This window comes from Megascapheus bottae, chromosome 17, assembly GCF_031878675.1.
Source record: "Megascapheus bottae isolate mThoBot1 chromosome 17, mThoBot2.hap1, whole genome shotgun sequence".
In the NCBI taxonomy this organism is placed as follows: domain Eukaryota; kingdom Metazoa; phylum Chordata; class Mammalia; order Rodentia; family Geomyidae; genus Megascapheus; species Megascapheus bottae.
This window is the reverse complement of record NC_143525.1, coordinates 2,524,882-2,544,546: the sequence shown is the minus strand read 5'-3', so window position 1 is coordinate 2,544,546 and position 19,665 is coordinate 2,524,882. Positions and strand designations below refer to the sequence as shown.

General features: G+C 41.6%; 2 protein-coding genes, 1 long non-coding RNA gene and 1 pseudogene across 13 annotated transcripts in view; 3 read left to right on the top strand and 1 right to left on the bottom strand.

Moving 5' to 3' along the window:
* Nucleotides 1-1,392, top strand: part of LOC150050797 (rho GTPase-activating protein 27-like) — a 39,545-nt pseudogene extending 38,153 nt beyond the window's left edge. Inside the window, exon 16 of the transcript XR_016538222.1 lies at nucleotides 32-1,392. The product of XR_016538222.1 is annotated as a rho GTPase-activating protein 27-like (transcript). The remainder of the gene's footprint in view (nucleotides 1-31) is intronic.
* The window catches only part of LOC150050789 (uncharacterized), a 203,156-nt gene that overhangs the window by 121,878 nt on the left and 61,613 nt on the right, over nucleotides 1-19,665 (bottom strand). The window lies entirely within an intron of this gene.
* Nucleotides 1,467-14,559, top strand: LOC150050796 (leucine-rich repeat-containing protein 37A3-like). Of its 4 annotated transcripts, XM_090349367.1 has the most exons (8): nucleotides 1,482-1,566; nucleotides 4,213-4,331; nucleotides 6,504-8,068; nucleotides 8,665-8,769; nucleotides 12,683-12,729; nucleotides 13,698-13,749; nucleotides 13,820-13,965; nucleotides 14,075-14,559. In XM_090349367.1, the coding sequence occupies exons 2-8, from the start codon at nucleotides 4,229-4,231 to the stop codon at nucleotides 14,202-14,204; spliced, it is 2,148 nt and encodes a 715-aa protein (XP_090205493.1). In that variant the 5' UTR covers nucleotides 1,482-1,566; nucleotides 4,213-4,228; the 3' UTR covers nucleotides 14,205-14,559. The 4 variants fall into 4 exon arrangements, with proteins under 4 accessions (XP_090205494.1, XP_090205493.1, XP_090205495.1 ...); XM_090349368.1 differs by lacking the exon at nucleotides 4,213-4,331 and having other exon boundaries at nucleotides 1,467-1,566; XM_090349365.1 differs by lacking the exon at nucleotides 1,482-1,566 and having other exon boundaries at nucleotides 3,828-4,331.
* On the top strand, nucleotides 15,609-19,135 carry LOC150050795 (uncharacterized). 2 transcript variants are annotated; one of them, XR_016538253.1, is made up of 3 exons: nucleotides 15,609-15,716; nucleotides 17,981-18,628; nucleotides 18,739-19,135. It is a non-coding gene; the product is annotated as an uncharacterized LOC150050795 (long non-coding RNA). The 2 variants fall into 2 exon arrangements; XR_016538252.1 differs by lacking the exon at nucleotides 15,609-15,716 and adding an exon at nucleotides 16,573-17,589 and having other exon boundaries at nucleotides 18,401-18,628.

The window sequence follows — 19,665 nt, the reverse complement described above, 5'->3', positions numbered from 1 at the left end:
ATCCTCTAGCCCCCCCCTCCCTTGCCACTACAGGGTGATCGAGCACGGCGAGCAGAACCGCATGTCGGTGCAGAGCGTGGCCATCGTCTTCGGGCCCACGCTGCTGCGGCCCGAGGCGGAGGAGGCCGGCATGCCCATGACCATGGTGCTCCAGAACCAGGTGGTGGAGCTCATCCTGCAGCAGTGCTCCGACATCTTCCCGCCGCACTGACCGCGGACCTGGCCTTGCTCTCCCGCCGGGCCGCGGGCTAGGGCGACCCCCGGTGGGCAGTTGGTGAAATGTGACTCCCCTCCCGCCCTCCCGCCACCCATCCCCATGTGGGACTCACTGGGCTCCGATCTTTATTACCGTGCAGCCCATTGCGTGGGGCTGGGGTACTAAGCGTTGTTGTTGATGTTGTTTTGGTTTGTTGTAGTTTGTTTTCTGGGGCAGCTGTTAGAAGAAGGAATTTGATGAGGGGCTTCTTGGCTTTCATCAATTCAGGCCCTCACGGAGTAGCTAACAACAACATGCCTGCTGCAGGCCAGCTAAGGCAGGACTTGACCTTGATCTCTGGCCCAGGATGCTGCTTGAACCTGCCTTCCTCCAGCCTGGGGAATGACACACTTTCCTGGGCCTCCTTCCCTAAACCATTGGTTTGTCTACAAGGGTTTTTAACATCCACTGGATGTGTACCCTGTACCCCTACCGTGCTTTCCGCGAAGGCATGACCTGCCTGGCCAAACAGGGAAATTATAATCAACTTTTAATTCTTTTTTTTAATTTTTATTTTTTTATTGTAATTAGTAAAAGGGTTACATGATATTTGCCAGATAGAAGGTGCATTAATTCACATACATTGATACCCTTTCACATGTCTTGGTACCCATTACCCTCCCCCCCACGCCCCCCTCAACTTTTAATTCTTTTGGAGAGGTGAGAGCACTTGATCTGAGCCCCCAAACCCTATTAGCACTCTGGCTCTCGTGAACGCCTGGTGCTTACCTTGCAGTGAAGAGCTGGATGAAGCCCACAGTGGAGGAAGGAGGATAGCCTCAGGAAAGGATCTCAGTTCCCAGCCCCACCCACTTTAATCGATTCAACAAACAATAATAGCTGATATTTATTGGGTATTAGCACCATCCCACACATCTTACTTGGGTAATTTTGTTTCTTGAAGTCAGTATTTATTGTGTGCTGTCATGTGCCAGGCACATGCTCTGGGGCAGGGGTAGTACACATGTCTGCTTCCCTGACAGGGCTTAGGGTCTAGTAGATCCCAGCCCACCTTGATGCCAGCAGGACTGGGAAAGAGAACAAATGGATGCCTCCTACCAGACTTCTGCCTATTTAAAAGCAAGCTAGTAAATCAAGCTAACAACTGTCCAATAAAAATATATTCTATTCTCCTACTTTGGCAACTGTCTGTTGATAAGGATCTGCAGGGCTAAGTTCTAACTCTGTTTGGCTTTTCTGTGATCCGTACCCATCTGGAGGTAGAAGAATTGGTTGTACCCTCGGCTTGGATCTCAATCTTCCCATCTACATAGCCATTCTTTCCCAAGGAGAGGCTCATATGCAAGCAGGTAATGCTTTAGTCCAAGAGTGCAGTCTAGTATCTCAAGTACTCAGCTGCCACTTAGCCATCTGCTGGTGATGCCAGAGGGAGGGGTCTGGAGCCATTGGGCCAGGGACTTCTGGGCTACTGGATATTGCAAGTCTGATCTAAAAGGAAAGGAAAGGTCCACCTCCTACAATGGCTCATAGATTTTTTTTTTTTTGCCTGGTTATTTGCTAGACATCAGAGTAAACTGATACTCTACAGCCTGAGCTATTTACACAGAGGAGACTCAGTCTTTTGTTTTCAGAAATGGACTTTGAGAATGAAGTTGCTGGCAACTTCTAAATCCTGACCCAAGAGCTTTCTCTCTGTGTTCCTCTGATAGTAGCCTGTGACCTGGGCCCAGATGGGGTATCTCAGCCATCAGGCTCATTCCCAAAGCTTCCCTCATTGTGATCTCTTTGCTAGTGTAATCAGTGTAAAGTGACCACTCAGTAATCATGACCCTCTTCAGCAGAAGCTAGATCCTTTATTTTCTGAAATGGCTGTCTGGCAATGAAGTTGCTCTCCTTGGCCAGAAGGCCAACTCTTTCTGCTCTGTGCCTATGTGTGTGGGCTGCCAGCCTCTTGGAAACAAGCTGGGTGTCACAGAACACACTGAGGGCTTCTCTATTTCCAAGCCTGGATGCAGGCTGTTTGAACCTAGATAATGTAATCTAATTGGTCCCAGGCACAAGATGGAAGATCAGTGTTCCCCAAGACATGGAAAGCAAAACAGGCTCGTGCCTAATGCTGCCCTGTAAAGATTATTGCTGGGGGTGGGGGGGAGGAGTGTGGCCTAATGGGAGAATACTTGACTAGCATGCATGACGCGCTGGGTTGGATTCCTTGGTACCACACACACAGAAAAAGCCAGAAGTAGCACTGTGATTTAAGTGGAAGAGCACTAGCCTTGCACAAAAAGTGTCCAAGGACAGTGCCCAGGCCCTGAGTTCAAGCACCAGGACTAGTTTATTCTGTTCATGTGGTACTGAGGAATCAAACCCAGGGCTTTGTGCATGCTAGGCAAAAACTCTACCACTAAGCTGCATTCTAATTCTATCATTCCTCTGCATAGATTAGGTTGCATTATTATATTACAGGAGACCACCCAATCTTTTTAAGTATCACAGTGTATTAATGGATTCTTCTTTACATTATTTATACCCTAGTAACATTTTATTTTATTTTATTACAATTTATTATTATTATGGTAATATTGACATTCAGTGGAAGCACAGTTACAAGAATCAGGAATGAATCATGAGTGTTCTTTTTAAACCATGTCACCACTTCTATCATTCTCTCCAGGTCTATTATCAATTAGTCTGTGTATGTGGGAAGCAAGCATTCTATTATTGAGCTGCATGTATAGCGTTCCTTGACCTTCTTAAATTTGGTGTGTGTGTGTGTATGTTTGTGTCTGCATATGCACAGACCCCACCTGGGTCTTTAACTCAGTGGCTGGGCACAGTTTTCTTCATTTGTGCTCCAGGCTAGAGAACTACCACCTCAGCCACAGCTCTGCTTCTAGTTTGTTGTTTTTTTTTCAGTGTTTAGTTGGAGTCTTAGAGACTTTCCTCTCAAAGTTGGTTTGGAACCTTGAATTACAGATCTTAGCTTGGATTATGGGCATGGGCCATTGCCCCTGCCATTTATTCCTTTATGTGCTCAGTTACTACTTTTTGGACAATGTGATCCTTTCCTTTCTAAGCACATAATATGGAAGAGCTAAGCAGTTTTTACCCTGTCTCATTTCTAATACTACTTCAAACAGAAACCAAAACAGGGATCTCTGAGGTTGACGGCTTTGCCAACTCTTCTTAGACATCCTCCTTCCTGTGCCCTCACAACTCAGAGGCCTTTGAGTTGATAGGAGATGCTTCTGAGATGAACTTACAAAGCTAAGTGTAGCAGTTCTAATCTGTTAGTTTATGTGCTTTAGAAGCACATCCATTCCTATGCTGAACCTTCTGTTGGGTGCCTCTCTCTTCCTTCCTGTATGTTTTCAATATTAAAGGGATGTTGTTTACCAAAGGGGTCCTCTTCAACTATCCAGGCCATGTTTTATTGTTTTTTTTCTTGCCAGTTTTGGCTTGAACTCAGGGCCTGAGCACTGTCCTTGGGCTTTCTCAAGGCTAGAGCTCTACCACTTGAACCTCAGCACCACTGCCAGCTTTTTTTTTTCTATGTACATGGTATCGAGGAATCAAACCCAGGTCTTCATGCATGCTTGGCAAGCACTCTACCACTAGGCTATACTCCCAGCCCATAGGCTCTGTTCTTTAACAGCTCTTTCCTGTATTATTGAAAAGAGTTATTTGGTGAGCAAATACAACAGTTGTAGTCCTTAGACACTGTGTTGAAAATCAACTATGCCACTTGTGGGTAGAGACAGGAGGGAAAAATGAGAAGAGAGTGAGGGAAAGAGTGATATTGTCCAAAAAGAATGTATTTATTTCTGACTTATGTAATTATAAGATCTCTATACATCACCTTTATAATAACCATTCAAAAAAACTTAAGACAAAAAACCCTTAAACCCAGAAGGGTTTATTGGCTTTGCTCTGGCTCTTCTCTCACTTAGTAGCCCCTTCCCCATTAACTAAATTCTTGGTATTTCCAATTATAGGGTCTTGCCATATAATATGGCAAGCTGTCTCTGCCAATTTAAAAAGAATATTGAGGTTATCTGCAAGACAGTCAAGCTACATTGTGACAGTGCCTTGCTGACAAACATCACACACTGCCGTGAGTCTGTTGCCTGATATTTATTTTTTCATTTTTAACTTTCCCTCAGTGATGATTTCTAAATAATGATTGTTTTCGCTGAGCATGGTGGCTCAGACCTGTAATCCTAGCTACTCAGTAGGCTGAGACCTGAGGATTAAAGTTCAAAGGGAGCCCGGGCACTCATTAAAGACTGAGAGACTTTTATTTCCAATTCACCTCTAGAAAATGTAAAGTGGGCTTATGGCTCAGGAGTAAGGTGGTAGCCTTGAGCTGAGGAGCTCAGAGATAACGACCAGGCCAAGTTCATGCCCCATGACCCACCAAAAAAATGTTTTCTTTTGATTCATTTATTTAGTAATCTTACCTGTTTCTTTGCTTAACATCATGTATTCAGTAGTGATTATATAGTAGAATAATTTAATTGTCCATATGCATAAGAGCCAAGAAAAGGAAATACAAGAAAAAATGGAGATGATTGAGGGCTACATTCCGGATACTGTTGTCTCTGCCTGGTCCTCTGCATTCCAATAATTATTTATTCAAATGGTGCAAAGTAGACTGTACAATTCTTTAAGTCTCAAAAGTTCTTTGCCTCTGTGACAGGTACTTGCTTCAATTTCAGCCTATCTACAGAATAGTAAGGTGTTCAAAACAGTTTCTCTGAATATTGATAGAATTAAGTCTCCAAAAACATGACTGATGTCATATGCAGTAGCTCAATGCAGGTTTTCACAGGTGATTGAGGGCAAACTATGTCATACACTCTCCATTTAGATACCATTATTGCTAAGTTTTCAAAACCATTTTTCACTACCACCATTATTTCCTTCCATATCTGTGATGGGCAAAGCAAGGAGTTTTTTTTATGTTTTACAGCTGAAGGAAAATATTAGTTCAGAGAAATCCAGTACCAAGACCCATGCCCAAGACTTTAATCCCCAAATGCGCACTCACCAGAGTCCAGAGTTCTTCCTTCTTCACCACCTAACCTCCTTCTGTGACCTTCACTACCAACAAAAATAGTTTAATTCTTCTAGGCACAGGATGGCACACTAAATTTTCCTGTTCTTTAATGCTTTGGATGCTTCCTAAATAACACTGGAGGGTTTCAAATGAAAAGTAGCTTTTTCAGCCCCATGTTGTAATTTATGCCAATAACCACAGCTACTCAGAAAAGAGAGATAAGGGTATTCATGGTCCCAAGTAAGCTTGGGAAAACATCTAGCAAGATCCCACCACAGATCACTCTTGTGGCATATGCCTGTTATCCTCAGCTATAAACAGGAAGACTGATGTTAGAGGCCAGCTTGGGCTAAGAGAAACAGAAAACTCCAACCAAACAGTACTAAACCCAAAAGGACACCGGTGAGATAGGAGCGGCTAATGCCGCCGAGCCAGCACAGAGACATGAGTTCAAATCCCAGTAATGCAAAACAAAAATGTATCTTTTCCTTTGTATAATTCAAGCCATATTTAGTCAGAGTTGCTATTACTCTATTGGTTTCTTACCCATGGTACAGCCACATACAACCCAGGAACTGAAAATCAGTTAGCATATCCCAACCCTCTGTCCAAATTGTATTCCTACAGTGTAGAGCCTATTATTAGGGAAACAGGACATATAGAATCAAGAGCTAAAGTGAAGGTACTGGGCAGGTAGGTGGAACAAAGTCCAGTTAACGACCTCTTATTAAGAAGAGCTGGACCTGTAGGTTACCATCTGCCCTTGCTATCCTGAGGACCATGCTTTGTCATGGTTGCCTGTGTGGTAGGAAGAAAACAGCACATGGAAGAAGTGCAGAGAAGAAGCCTGTCCTCCTGCAGCTGTGGCAGGACAGGATATGGGGGATGTGCATGTGGAGAGGCATGGCTCTTCTACAGAGAAGCTACTTGGGATGAATATTCATTTTGACTACTAGGCATGTGGGATGTTCTTTTCTAACAGAATTCCTATATTTCATACAAAATTATGTGTTCAGATGTTCTGAGTGAGTAACTACTTTGTTAAGGCTTGTCTAATTTCTCCTTGTTGTTGCCATTTCATGGGCTTAAGTTTGGGCTTATTTTTACCCCAGTATGTGACACTCCAATCTTTCTGACCCTTAATGTATTCAACTGGGTTGTGAGGTGATGGAGTGACAAGAAACTATTAGCCTTCTCTTTTCAAAGCAGTGTCTTCCTTTCTGACAGTTGAAGAAGCATCAATAGGGAACCCAGAAGGAACATTCATGAAGGTGCTAAAATCCCGCAAGAAGAATACCAGCACCGAGCTGACTATTGAACCAGAAAGGGAATATTCTGACAAAAATTATGTTTCATACTCAGGACTCATGAATGAGCAGACAGAAATTACTGACAGGAATGATATTTTTACTGCACTAAGTTATATATTGGCCTATTTCTCACAAGGACATGTAGGAGATAAACATTCAACAGAATTACCCTTAATTAAACTGCTTTTCTCAAATGTGCAAAATGAAGACAACTTCAAAAATGATTTAAAACTCAATACAGAGATTGCCCCAGTTGTGCAGGCATCTGACACCTCTATGTATAAAACTAAACTAACGAAGTGGCCAAAAAGCATACAGAAAAGGCACTTCAAGGAAGTGAGCAGGTGGATAAAACAGAGTGCCCAGAATCTTGGGGAGAACACGGTTAAAAAAAAAAGAAGACTTAAGAAACCTCCATCAGGGGAGCTGGAGCCACCTCATGTGGCTCAGGAGCCCAAGAAATTGTTGGGAAACTCCTTGCACACAGAGCTCTCATTCATGAAACATAAGGCAGTAGGATCTTCTCTCCAGAATCATGACTCACACAGCAGCGACTCCTTTTCCACCACTCTAAAATCCCCACATGAGGTCAGAAGAAAAGACAGAGAGTTAGCCTACAGTATGTTTGTTTTGGAAGAGGCAAATTCTAAAGTTAAAAATATGGAGCATTCTAATCCAGTCATCTATTCCAAGAAAAATTTCCGTTTTCATAAGACTGGCTCTCCTGTGGCCCACAGAATACCCAGGGCCAAACTGAGTAGAAAGGTCAGAAAGAAAACTTCACGCTTCAGACCAGTGCTTGCAAACAGGCCTCCATTTTCTGCAGTAAGAAGCCTCATAAATTCCCCTTCAGGAGGAGACTCGTCATCATGGGGAGAGCTGAGTTCTCAAAAGCCCCCCTTGCCTGAATTCTATGCTCTTTCAAAGCCTTCTATAGACAACATTTCTGTAAAACACCAGATTGTAAATGCTTTGGTAGGAAATATTCCTGCACAAAATGTTCCTGTGCCAGTAGGAAGTCTCCCTAAAAACACAGTTCAGGAAAATCTTGTTAATCCGGGATCCACTGTGACTGCATTAAAGGTAATGCTGCCAATTGAAGGCAAGGAAGCACAATGGGAATACCTCAGCATGAGCACTGACTCACCTGTCAAAGCCGTAGTCACCCATTCCCAATTTCCATCCTTTGCTGATCATTTTGAAATGCAGTTAAACCAGCAGCTGAGGCCCCTCATTCCCAATAATGATGTGAGGAAGCTCCTATCTCATGTTATCCGGACCCTGAAAATTGACTGCTCTGAGACTGAAGTGCAGATGGCTTGTTCCACGCTCATCTCCAAAACAGGCTTGCTGATGAAGCTTCTCAGTGAACAGCAAGAAATCAAGGTGTCAAGAGCTGATTGGGATATGGACCAGTGGAAAACTGATAACTATATCAGTGAGAGCTCTGAAATTCAAGGTGAAAGAAAGGAGTCAAGTGAGGTGAGCACAGCTATAGACCTGTAAACCCTGACTTCCCCATCCTTTAGATACACTTTGAAGGAGGACTGCCCCGGCTTTAGTCCAGTCCAAACTCATTTGGCCAGTCATGAGACAGTTTTCTGCACTCTTCTTCATAGAGTGAAGTAGGTCTAAAGAATGTGAAATATATAGAAATTTTGCACATTAGTAAGACATAGAACACATTAAATTTAACATATCCCTTAAGAACCTGCCAGCTCCTGTCCTGAAAGAATTGGGGTTTGCATGGTTTCTTCCTCCTAATCTTTCTCTCTCTCTCTCTCTCTCTCTCTCTCTCTCTCTCTCTCTCTCTCTCTCTCTCTCTCTCTCTCTCTCTCTCTCTCTCTCGGACAGTCCTCCTGGGGGCTTGAACTCAGAGCTGTCTTAGGCTTTCTGCAGGCTAGAGCTTTTCCACTTGATCCAGAGCACCATTTCCAGCTTTTTCTATGTACGTGGTACTAAGGAGTTGAGCCCAGGCCTTCGTTTATGCTAGACAAGCATTCTACAACTAGGCCAAACTCCCAGTCCCCTAATCTGTTTTACTTGACAAAATTTTTCTTTTGTTGGTTTGTTTTCAGCTAACACAAGAAGTTCCGGGATATGGATATAACAACAAAATCATCTTGGCAATATCTGTGACTGTAGTAGTAATGATTTTGATTATAATTTTCTGTCTCATTGAGGTAGGTACCAACATGCATGTATATTTCCCAAATATATCATGTTTCTGTAACCAAAGCTATTTTCCCTTTTTCCAGATGGTAATTCTTTGACTGTACCTAGTGTTTTCCAGATAGAATAGTATATCTCATTGTTAGTCCTGTGCTAACAAAGTATGAGGAAGTAGGTTCTCTTCTTAGTACAGAGTTGAATATGATAGCATAGGGTCAGTGGGCAAAGGCCATTAGTAATTGATCACTGCACAAGCAGACCTTCTGAATCTCCCAGTGGTTCACTGTTTATCTAGAAGTTTCTATAAACTCCTATACTGCCTTTAATTTACATATATATATCATTATTTTCTTTACCTTCAAGGAAAATGCGATGTTTTCCTTGCCATTGATAGTAATGGTCAAAAAAGGAGATGAGGTGGTGGAGGGTGAATGTGGCACAAGCTAACCATGTGCTCTACTTTGTTCTTAATGCACTATGTTATTTTTTTCTTTTATTCCCCTTATGTTTAATCTTATGTGTTTACTGTATCTGACTTTGTTACCTGGTATATTGTATATATGTTTGTTTGAAATAGGGAAGGAAAAGGGGGAAAAACAAGATGATTGGGAGTGGGTAGAGGGAGGGAAATGGGGACAAAAACCTGAGAAAACAAGTGTGAGAAGTAATGCACCCACTACCTGACAAATGTAACTGTAACCCCTCTATATATTACCCCAACAATAAAATAAAATTTTAAAAAATTGAAGCAAGGCTTTTAAAAAACATTTTTGAAATGTCATTTTTCAATATTCTACTTAATTGGAGAAAAGAAACAAATGTTAAAGCTTCCAAACTCTTTTGTGAGGAGTAAGGGGCAAAAGATTCATGTCTCTCACCTAAAGACATATATTTCAGTAAATGTAAAAAGAGAAAGAGAGAATGAAAGAGAGATCCTAAAAGCATTAGGAAAAAATGTGGGCAATATTTTCTTTTAATAATCTTGTGCTAGAAAAGAGGTTTCTATACCTGATGCTTTAGTCAGGAGCCTTTGGTTCCTATGGTCACATGTTCCTGGAGGTCCATGTCATTATGGATACTTAGTATGGTTCAAAATGGTTTCCATAGATTGTCCCATCCAACCCTTACAAAAGACCTAGGAGGAAGATCTCATCCATCCTCTTCTACAGATGAAAGAGATCAACCAAGTACCAAAACACAAATTCACCAGATGATAAAGTCTGCAGTCCTTATTTGCTCTGTTCAGGTCTTTTCCCCTTAAAGAAAATACCAGAAAATATTTCGAACATGAAAATGCAATGTAAAGCATCCCAAGACATTGAAAACACTAACATGGTTAATGTAAAAGAGAGATTTGTAAAACTAGGAAAAAAGACAGCAATCAGTGGAGGGGCCAGGACTGGGAACAGTTTCTAGTTAGCATCACCACCTGTGCCAGACCCGACCCTTCTCTCTTAGTGCTCTTGATGGAGAACTCTTGTTACCTCATGAAATACAGGTGGACTCTCATGATTTCCTAAGCTGCTCTTGTTACAGCCTTAATTCATATTTTGGTATGGTTGAGGCACAGATTTTTTTTCACTCTAAAAGAATATGCAATTGTCATAAGACAATTCTTACTAAATGGTTCATTCTTCACTGATTTAAAATACCATATGGAACTCTTCCATTGATCTGTGTTTCCTGTACCTTAAATAGTGCCTGCTATTAATTAATAACTGTCCAAGTAGTTTCATAACAGTTCTTTTAGCACCTTACTAAATTGGGTAAAGATAAGGTAATCAATCTTGTTTAGATCTTGCTCTTAGATCTTTCTTTACATATATTTGATAGTTTCTCTTTCATACCTTATCTGCCCAAAAAAGGGCCTAATCGAGTTTGTTTGCAAAAAATTTCTTTAATGGCCTTGAATTTGAAAACAAGATATTAAAATTGTAGGTTGATATTTCTGCTAAATGTTTCTTGTGGTAATGACTTTTGAACTTAGAACCTCATATTTGCTAGGTAGTTGCCTACTATTTAATCTATCACCTCACAGTATTTCTGTTTGTGTTTTTCAGGTAGAGTCCATCCTGAGACCACAGGTCTCTTATTTCTGCCTCATAAATAGGTTATGCTTTGTTTGCTTTTTTTTTTATTTGCCAGTCCTGGGCTTAAGCTCAGGGCCTGAGCATTGTCCTTGGATTTTCTCAAGGTTAGAACTCTACCACTTGAGCCTCAGCACCACTTCTGACTTTTTTCTATGTATGTAGTACTGAGGAATCAAACCCAGGTCTACGTGCATGCTGGGGCAAGCACTCTACCACTAGGCCAAACTCCTGGCCCTGCTTTGTTTCTTTTTGTCCTTCTTGGGGCTTGAACTCAGGCACTACATGCCATCCTTTAGCTTTCTCATTCAAGGTTAGTGCTTTCTACCACTTTGAGCCATAGCTCTACTTCTGGTACTTAATTGCAGCTTAAAGTCTTATGTATTTTTCTGCCCAGGCTGGCTTTGAACCATGGTGCTCAGATCTCAGCCTCCTGAGTAGCTAGGCTTTGAGGTACTAATAACCAGGTTCACAAACAGTTTTGACTAAAGCTGTGACACCATGCATGGCACTAGGTTTTTGTTGTCGTTATTGTTTTGTTTTTGTTTTTTTATTTTGAACTCAGGACATGCACCCTGTCCCTGAGCTTTCCCCCTCCAACCTAACACCCTCCACTTTGAGCCACATTGCCACTTCTGGTTTTCTGGGGCTAACTAGAGATAATAGTCTTATGGACTTTCCTGCCTGGGCTGACTTGGAACCATAATTATCAGATCTCAGCCTCCTGAGTAGCTAGAATTACAAGAATGAGCCATCCGCACCCAGTGATGTTGAGGTTTTATCCAAGATTTTTACTATTGTTTATTCTTCTTACTTTCTATTATTTTTTTAGCCAGTTCTGAGGTTGAAACCCCGAGCCTGAGCACTGACCTTGGGCTTTCCTCAAGGCTAGCACTCTGTCACTTGAGCCACAGCACTGCTTCCAGCTTTTTCTGTGTATTTGTTACTGAGGAGTCAAACCCAGCACTTCATGTTTGCTAGGCAAGCACTCTTCCAGTAGGCAATGCTCCATCTTCTGTTGTTCATTCTAAGATGCTTTTCTATACCTTTATTGCTATTATAAGTTGTATCTTTCCTTATCTCTAATTCCCATGGGTACCTAGGAAAGCTATTGTTTGGGTGCTGATCTCCATATTTTGTTTCTGCCACTTCACTGAATTTTCATGTTATTAGTCCAATAATATTTCCTGATTCTCTTGGGCTTTGTTTTTTTCTACATTCGGCTTTTCTCCGGTTAATTGGAAGTCAGAGTCTCATGTACTTTCCTGCCCAGGCTGGCTTCAAACTTTCATCCTCAGATCCTAGCCTCTTTATTACCTAGGATTTCAAGTCTGAGACACAGTGCCTGCCTCTCTAAGGCATTTTTTAGTTATCCATCATTTCATATACAAATAAAAATAGTTTGGTTCCTTTCCAACATTTGTGTTCTATTTATGTCTTCATTACATTGGTTGTCTTCAATAGGAGTGCCTCCTGACAGTAATAATTGTAATAAAGACAGTAATCTTCTCTTTGATTTGATAATAATACTGGTGTTTTGGTCTTGAGGCAAGTCTGCAATCAGTTAAAGGGCATTTCCTGTACTTTTTAAAGAGCTATCATGAGGAATTTTCTGTTGGATTTTATATAAAATAGTAAATGCCATGTATTAAAATTCTAGCTTCAGACAAGACCCTCAGCTAGGTCCTGTGGAAGAGAAAAAGATCTATTAGTGGAGCAGAATTCTTGGGGTCATAAAGCCACCTCCTGGGTAGATAAAATATATAAATAAAGGAATAAGCAGTTGAAAGTACTTAATGTTGGTGGATAATCCTGATTGTGCTTTCTTCCCAAACAGATTTATTCCCACAGAACATCAGCAGAAGGAAGTGAAGAGTCCTCAAGGTAAAGGGAGTTTAAATTTTTAGTGAGGATCTGAGAACTGGAAGGAGCCTAGAACTCATCAGTTTCTGTCTCCTAGCCTTACAATGAGGGCTCTATGCAAGTTAGAGAGAACTCTTGCTTCCTGAGGTCTCATCTAGCTGCAGGAAAGTAGTTGCCCAGGGGCCAAGAGTTTGGCCTAGTGGTAGAGTGCTTGCCTAGCATGCACGAAGACCAAGTTTCGATTCCTTGGTACCACATACATAGTAAAAAGCTGGAAGTGATGTTGAGGCTCAGGTGGTAGAGTGCTAGCCTTAATGAAGTCCAAGTACGGTGCTCAGGTCCTGAGCTCAAGCCCAGGACTGACAAAAAAAAAAAAAAGTAGTTGCATAGCGAGGCAGAGGTGGTCAGTACTTGCATGGATAACTCTCTGTCAACAGTCCTTCAGTGCCGGGGCCTACCGGGAGCAAATTGGGGTTCCTGAAATAGGGGGCAGGGACTGGAAAAAATAGAAGAGAGACAAACACATCGGGTCTGGGAGGTCTGCAGCCCAGGCAAAAACTGCAGCGCCCCGTTTATTCTCAAAGCTTATATCCCTTCTTGAGACCAGGGCACTGCCAGGTGTTACATCCAGATGGTTAATCAGGGAACTGTTGGGGGTTACATTCATATGGTAAATCTCAGATCAATTGAACAGGAGAAGGCCAAAAAACAATAAGACAATCAAGCAATTATCTGATGCAAATCAAAGTACAGTTTGATTCCACTCTTGCTCCCGACACTTCAGGATTCCCTAGTTGCATTGTAGAGACCTTTGGGATTGGCATGAGAATCTCCTACAACCTCTGTCTGCATGCATGGAATTGTTTTCAAGCCCCAGGTTAGGAGAGCCTTTGCTCATTGTCTTATGAACCAAAGCACAGGTGTTTATTTCTGTGAGAGACATGGAAAATGGCACAAATCACTCACTGTCTGCTTCCTCTTCCCCCAAGGAGCTTTTTTGGATTTCTGCGAAGGAAATGTTCATCAGAATCTGCAAGTCAGGCAAGTACTTCTTTCTGTACCCAGAAAAGGAAAGTGAATGCTCAATTAACATTTCTCCTTTCTTTCCTAGGACTGCTTCTTCTTCTTAAAGCAGCCAATTTGGCTGAGGGATATGTACAGACCTCTCAATGCCACACGAAAGAAAAACATGGCCAAGAAGCTACATGACGGAGACTCTTCTGATGAGGATGATATTTCCCATAAGAAGAAAAAAGAGTAAATGGATGGGGGCAATTTCAACATTCCTAGCTCCAAGGGGAGGGAAGCAAGGGAAAGTTGGGTTGCTTCCTTCAATATTGAAAGGCTGCTATTGTTCTTTCCACAGGGAGCAGAGTGAAACCAATGTAGAAGTTCCACCACCATCACCACCACCACCAGATACACAAGCCCCACCATCTGCTGCAAATGATGAGACTGGCGATCCTGGGTGTTGTGGCAACTTTCCTCCCTCATAACTGATACTGTTACACTTAGCCTCTCAGCATCGCTTATTACATACCCATTTTTCTAACAGGCTAATATTTTTATATACAATTTTCTTGGATTAAATTGTATATAATTCATAACCATTTCCATGTGTGGTACTAACATATATATATATATATATATATATATATATATGAAGATAAAAGGGTCATAGCAGAAAGGGTAGGACTATGGTGAGGGCTGCTGTTGGAGTCAAGCTTTCAGCAGGCTTCTAAACTCTTTCACTCAGTCCCCTAAAGAGGACATCCTACCCACATTCCCCCAGTGTGATCAATTTCTGACAAACCAGAAACATACCTTGAATGTGTGGGATGTGAGGTTAAAAAGAAAGACTAAACATGGAGGCACAGCCTACCTTTTTAAGCTCTAAATCTAGAAAATCCAGGCTGATATGGACTGTATGAAGGAGGGTCAATGGAATCCTCAAGGGGACAAAAACCATGTGGAAAGGCCCTTCAAGGAAGTGAATAAACAGAATATCTGGAGGAAACAGAGTATCCAGATCTTATGGAGACTATTGTTAAGAATGAAGGTTTAGGAAAGTTCCTCCAAGGGAGCTGGAGCCGCTCACTTCACGTGGTTCAGGAGTCCAGGAAATGGATGGGAAACTGCTTGCATAGAGGAACTAAAAGCAGCAGTCTCTTCTGTCCTGAAACCAGACTCAGTGGGCAGCACTGCTCTGTCCACCACTGTATGTATGAGGTCAGAAATAGAAAACCTTACCTAAATTCTAGTGTTAAAACATGGAGACTTCTAATCTGATCATATCTTTCCTCCAAAATGGCTGCTTTTGTAAGACTGGCTCTCCTGGGGCCCGCAGAATACCCAGGGCTAAACAGAGTCAAAATTCAGGGGAAAAATTTCACACTTTAGACCAGAGCTTGCAAATACGCCTCGGGAAGGGGGCTTTTCATTGTGGGGAGAGCTGAGTTCTCAGGAGAACTCTTGTTCCAGTCCTCTATGGTCTTTCAAAGCCTCTATAGACAGCATTTCTGTAAAACACAAGATTATAACAAATGCTTTGTTAGGAAATATCCCTGCGTAAAACATCTTTGTGCTGGAAGGAAATCTCCCTAAAGACAATTTAGGAAAATCTTGCTGCTCTAGGATCCAGTGTGACTGCATTCAATTTAATGCCATCTATTCAATAAACAAGGAAACACAATGGCAATATCTTAATTTGGGCATTGATTCACTTGTCAAGCCTGCAGACTCACAATTCCAATTTTCATCCTTTGTTGATCATTTTGAAATGCAACTAAGTCAGTAGCTGCACCTGTCTTATCTGGACCTTGAAAATGGGACTGCTCTGATACTGATGTGCAGATAGTCTGTTCCAAGCTAATCTCTAGATCTAGCTTCCTGCTGAAGCTTCTCAGCAAATCTCAAGGCAAATTGTCCAGAGCAGAGACCAGTGCAAAACAGGAAACTGCATCAATGAGAGCATTGAAGTTCAAAGTGAACAGAAGAAGTCAAGTGAGGTGAGCACAGCGATAAAACTTCAGGCCTCAAATTTAGATACACTTTGAAGGAGGAAGACCTGGGGCTTTAGTCTAGTCCAAAGTGTTATGGCTTGTTTCCCACATTCCTCCTCCATAGAGTGCAGTGGACTAAAAACACAGTAAGATATAGAGGAACTACAAATTAAGAAAGCATTTTAATGCATTAAATTGGCATGTGATTTAACAATCTGCAAGAACCTCACCTTGAAGAATGGGAGTTTGAATCATTTTTATCTTTTCCATCCCTTCATTATTTAACAAAATTATCCTCTATTTCCCTGTAGCTCCCAAAAGAATTTCCGGGACATGGCTTTAACAACAAAATCATCTATCAATATTGGTGTCTTTAGTAGTTATGATGTTGAGTATAATTTTGTGTCTCATTGAGGTAAGGTCCACAATAAAGTCAGGTCTCTATAATATATCCTGTCTTCATAATAGATTCAGAATGCACAACCTGAACAACAAAGCCATTTTCCTACTCTCTAGAACATAATTCCTTGATAGTACAGACAATTTTCTACTGTAAAACAGTATTTCTCATTGTTATTTCTGTAATATCAATTGGGACCACTCTTAGGGAAGAAGTGACTTTTATTGTTGAGTACTGTCCAAATTTGTGCCAAGGAGTCAGTGATCAGCATGGGGTCAGTTTGCAAAGGCTTGGGGGAAGTTATACCTGGCTACATAAATACAGGAGAATATCCCATTTCTCAGATGTTCATGACCAGTCTTAGTATTTCTATATACTCCTGTGCTGATTCTATTTTCTTTGTACTTCATTCAACTTTGTATTTATATGTATGTGAATGTGTGCATGTGTGCTTGTCTAGGGTGTTTTATTTGTAGTATCTAGAAATGGTCAAAGTGAGAGAGGTGAAACATTACTTGAATTCCACAATGAGATATAATACCACTCAGTATTTATTTAATTTAGAATACATAGGCTACCATTGGATAGACCAAATGTTAAGAGGGGTGTGTGTGTGTGTGTGTGTGTGTGTGTGTGTGTGTGTGTGTGTGTGTTGAGTGCATACTTGAGTACCTTCTTATCCCCACTCTCTCTTTTACCCCAAACTTTATATCATTTTATGTAGGGTAAAATCAGAAATTAGTTTATTATTTCCATTGTTTACATAAAGAAACGTGTTTCATGGAGCCAGGAGTTTGGCCTAGTGGTAGAGTGCTTGCCTAGCATGCACAAAGACCCAGGTTCAATACCTTGGAGCAACATACATAGAAAAAACCAAAAGTGTGCTGTGGCTCAAGTGGGCAGGGATCTAGTCTTGAGAAAGCTCAAGGACAGTGATCAGGCACTGAGTTCACACCCCCATGGCAATGAAAAAAAAAGAAAAGAAACTAGTTTCTTTATTTCCATAATGAAATGGAGGAGAAAAGAACACTATTTTGTAGCACTGCTGGTGAGTTTTAGGAGACCATGGAATCCTTCTTATTACGTGATGTATACACATATCAAAAAGATATCTACTGTCTTAGAAAAACAAACTGATTTTTGTTCTGTTTTCACTCAGAACTACTAGCTTGTTTTTTGTTTTTTGAATTTTTTTGAGACATCTTAGGTAACTTTAATGAAAGTGTCCACATCCTTTTTTTTCCCAGGGCGGGGTATATAGACAACTGACCTCATAAACACGATCACAGCTGCTAAGAGACCAGCTACCCACCAAAGGAAGGACAGGCTGCGGCAAGCTGTGCTTGCTCTGCCTGGACTCAGGGTGGTCAAAAGGGCTCTAGAGTTTTTCCCAGAGCTGAGACCTCCTGATTCCAGAAGAATCACTATATTTTCCTGGCCCTGTGAAGCTTTGTTCACTCACACACAGGCTGGCAAAGCGTGAGATGGGAAAATGGGGGCAGCCTCAGTTCTGAAGCAATCACCATTACCACCACAGTGGCCTGGTAGTGAGGGAACACTTTATAACTACAGAGTGGTCATTCCATCATGAAAGAGCACACGTCCCATATAAATAAAAGGCAAAAGGAGGGGGGTGGGTGAAGAAATGGGAATTGGCACAGACGCTGAGATATTGTAATAGCTTGTTTTTAAGTATTTGTCATGCCCTGATTTTATGCGTCAGTCACCATGGTAGCCTTTCAGAGATGAAAATCTCTAAACCTATGCTTTCAATTTATGCAGTGGCTTGCTGTGATTCAACTTGTATGATAAAGCAGCTAGGAGAAAACAGACAGCTCTCCCTCTCCTCTTTCATCCTTCCTTCCTTCAGCCCAACAAATGACCTATGGGAGATTAAATCCAAAGAGAACTGAGTGAAAGGCTGTGGAGGAGAATAAATACTTCTGCTTAGTATGATTATGCAGGTGGTTATGCACAGGGACTTTTGGGGGAAAAAAGGTAAGATGGGCTGACAAGTATAGCTATGTTGCAGGCCAAGTCACATGCAAAATTCTCCCTAGAGGTACTGTAGGGACCTTCGGGACAGGCTTGGAGAGCTCCTGCAGGTCCTGTCTGTGTGCATGGAATTGATTCCACAGATTCAGAATGAGGGAGCCTTTGGTTATTGTGATAATGAGCAGGTGTTTGTGATAATGAACAGGTGTTTGTTCCAGTAACACATGAGATGTACATAGTGGCACACATAAAATAGCATGAGCTGTCAGTAATTGTCTATTTCTTTTCCCCTAAGGGGCTCCTCGGAATCTGAGGGGCAAGTTAATTGGAGAGGATGTGGTGCTATGGCCAGAAAATTATGTTCCCCTTGACTTTCCTAGGAGGGCTTCTTTTTAACTTTGGCTGAGGGATATGTACAGACCTCTTATTGATACAAGCAAGAAAAACATGGCCAAGAAGCTACATGACAAGGACTCCTCTGATGAAGATGAGGTTTTCCAGAAGAAACAAGGGGGAATATCAAGTAAGTTAACAATCCTAGCTAAGAAGGCATAGATTGGGAGTGAAGGGTGCAAGGGAAAGTCTGGTTGTTCCCTTCAAGACTAAAAGCTTGGCATTGCTTTTTTCCCCCAGGAAACCAATCAGAATTTCCATAGAGATGTCACCACCACCACCACCACCACCACCACCACCACCACCTCCATCACCTCTTCCACAAACTGGGGTTCAGAGAGGGAAAGTGCTGGGTGTTATGGGATCTTTTCTTCCACAAAAACTTGGAAATGTTAACCTCTGACAAAGGCTTCAACTCTTCCTTTTCAGAGAAAAGATGTACTGATTAAACAGGGACAGAAGAGTCCAAGTGGCTCTGTTCAAAAGGCCAACTCCTGGATCATTGGCTTCCAGTCTGTAACTGCACATCCTGACAGGGTCAGTCACAACAAGTGCTCTAAAAGCAGGTGTGGCCCAGGCTGTTTGCAGAGCAAATAAATCCTGCCTTCCAAAAGTAAAATGATTTTATCATTCTAGATGTCTGTGTTTACTATGTAGGTATGGTATTTAAACCTTATGACTACCTGGGTGGTCAGTTTTATTCTTCCCAAATAACAGGTAACTAAGGCCCCAGGGACTAAAGAACTTCCACAAGTTCAAAAACAATATTACTTAGGTTTTAATTTGCTTGTGAAAGAAATCTTAACTAAAATATAATGAAACCTGAAGTGGTAGAAAAGGTGGGGTGGCAGTTGATAGTACCACGTGGGATATGATGGAAAGAAGACCATGATTTCTAGACCAACCTGGGCTATATAATAAGAGATTGTCTCAAAAATATGATAGACTTTATGTAGGCTCACCTATAGAGGACACTAAAGGACTTAAGGGTGCCTGTGCATCCTCTTCCTTCCCATCTGCTTTACTCAATTATTATTTGGCAAGTGTCAAAACAATGGCAAGACATTGTTAAAGACAGTGATCATTAATTCCCACTCTATAATAATGGTCAGGAAATAACTCAGAAAGAAAAAAAAACAGTTTCCCTCAGAAGGCCTGTCACCTAAT

What these genes read in the sequence shown, in the direction of transcription:
- LOC150050796 (XM_090349367.1), top strand. Translation starts at nt 4,229, where the DNA reads ATGGCAAGCTGTCTCTGCCAATTTAAAAAGAATATTGAGGTTATCTGC. An exon ending in AAAGAAAGGAGTCAAGTGAG is followed by an intron (nt 8,069 to 8,664) that starts GTGAGCACAGCT and finishes GTTTGTTTTCAG; the next exon opens with CTAACACAAGAAGTTCCGGG. An exon ending in TAATTTTCTGTCTCATTGAG is followed by an intron (nt 8,770 to 12,682) that starts GTAGGTACCAAC and finishes CTTCCCAAACAG; the next exon opens with ATTTATTCCCACAGAACATC.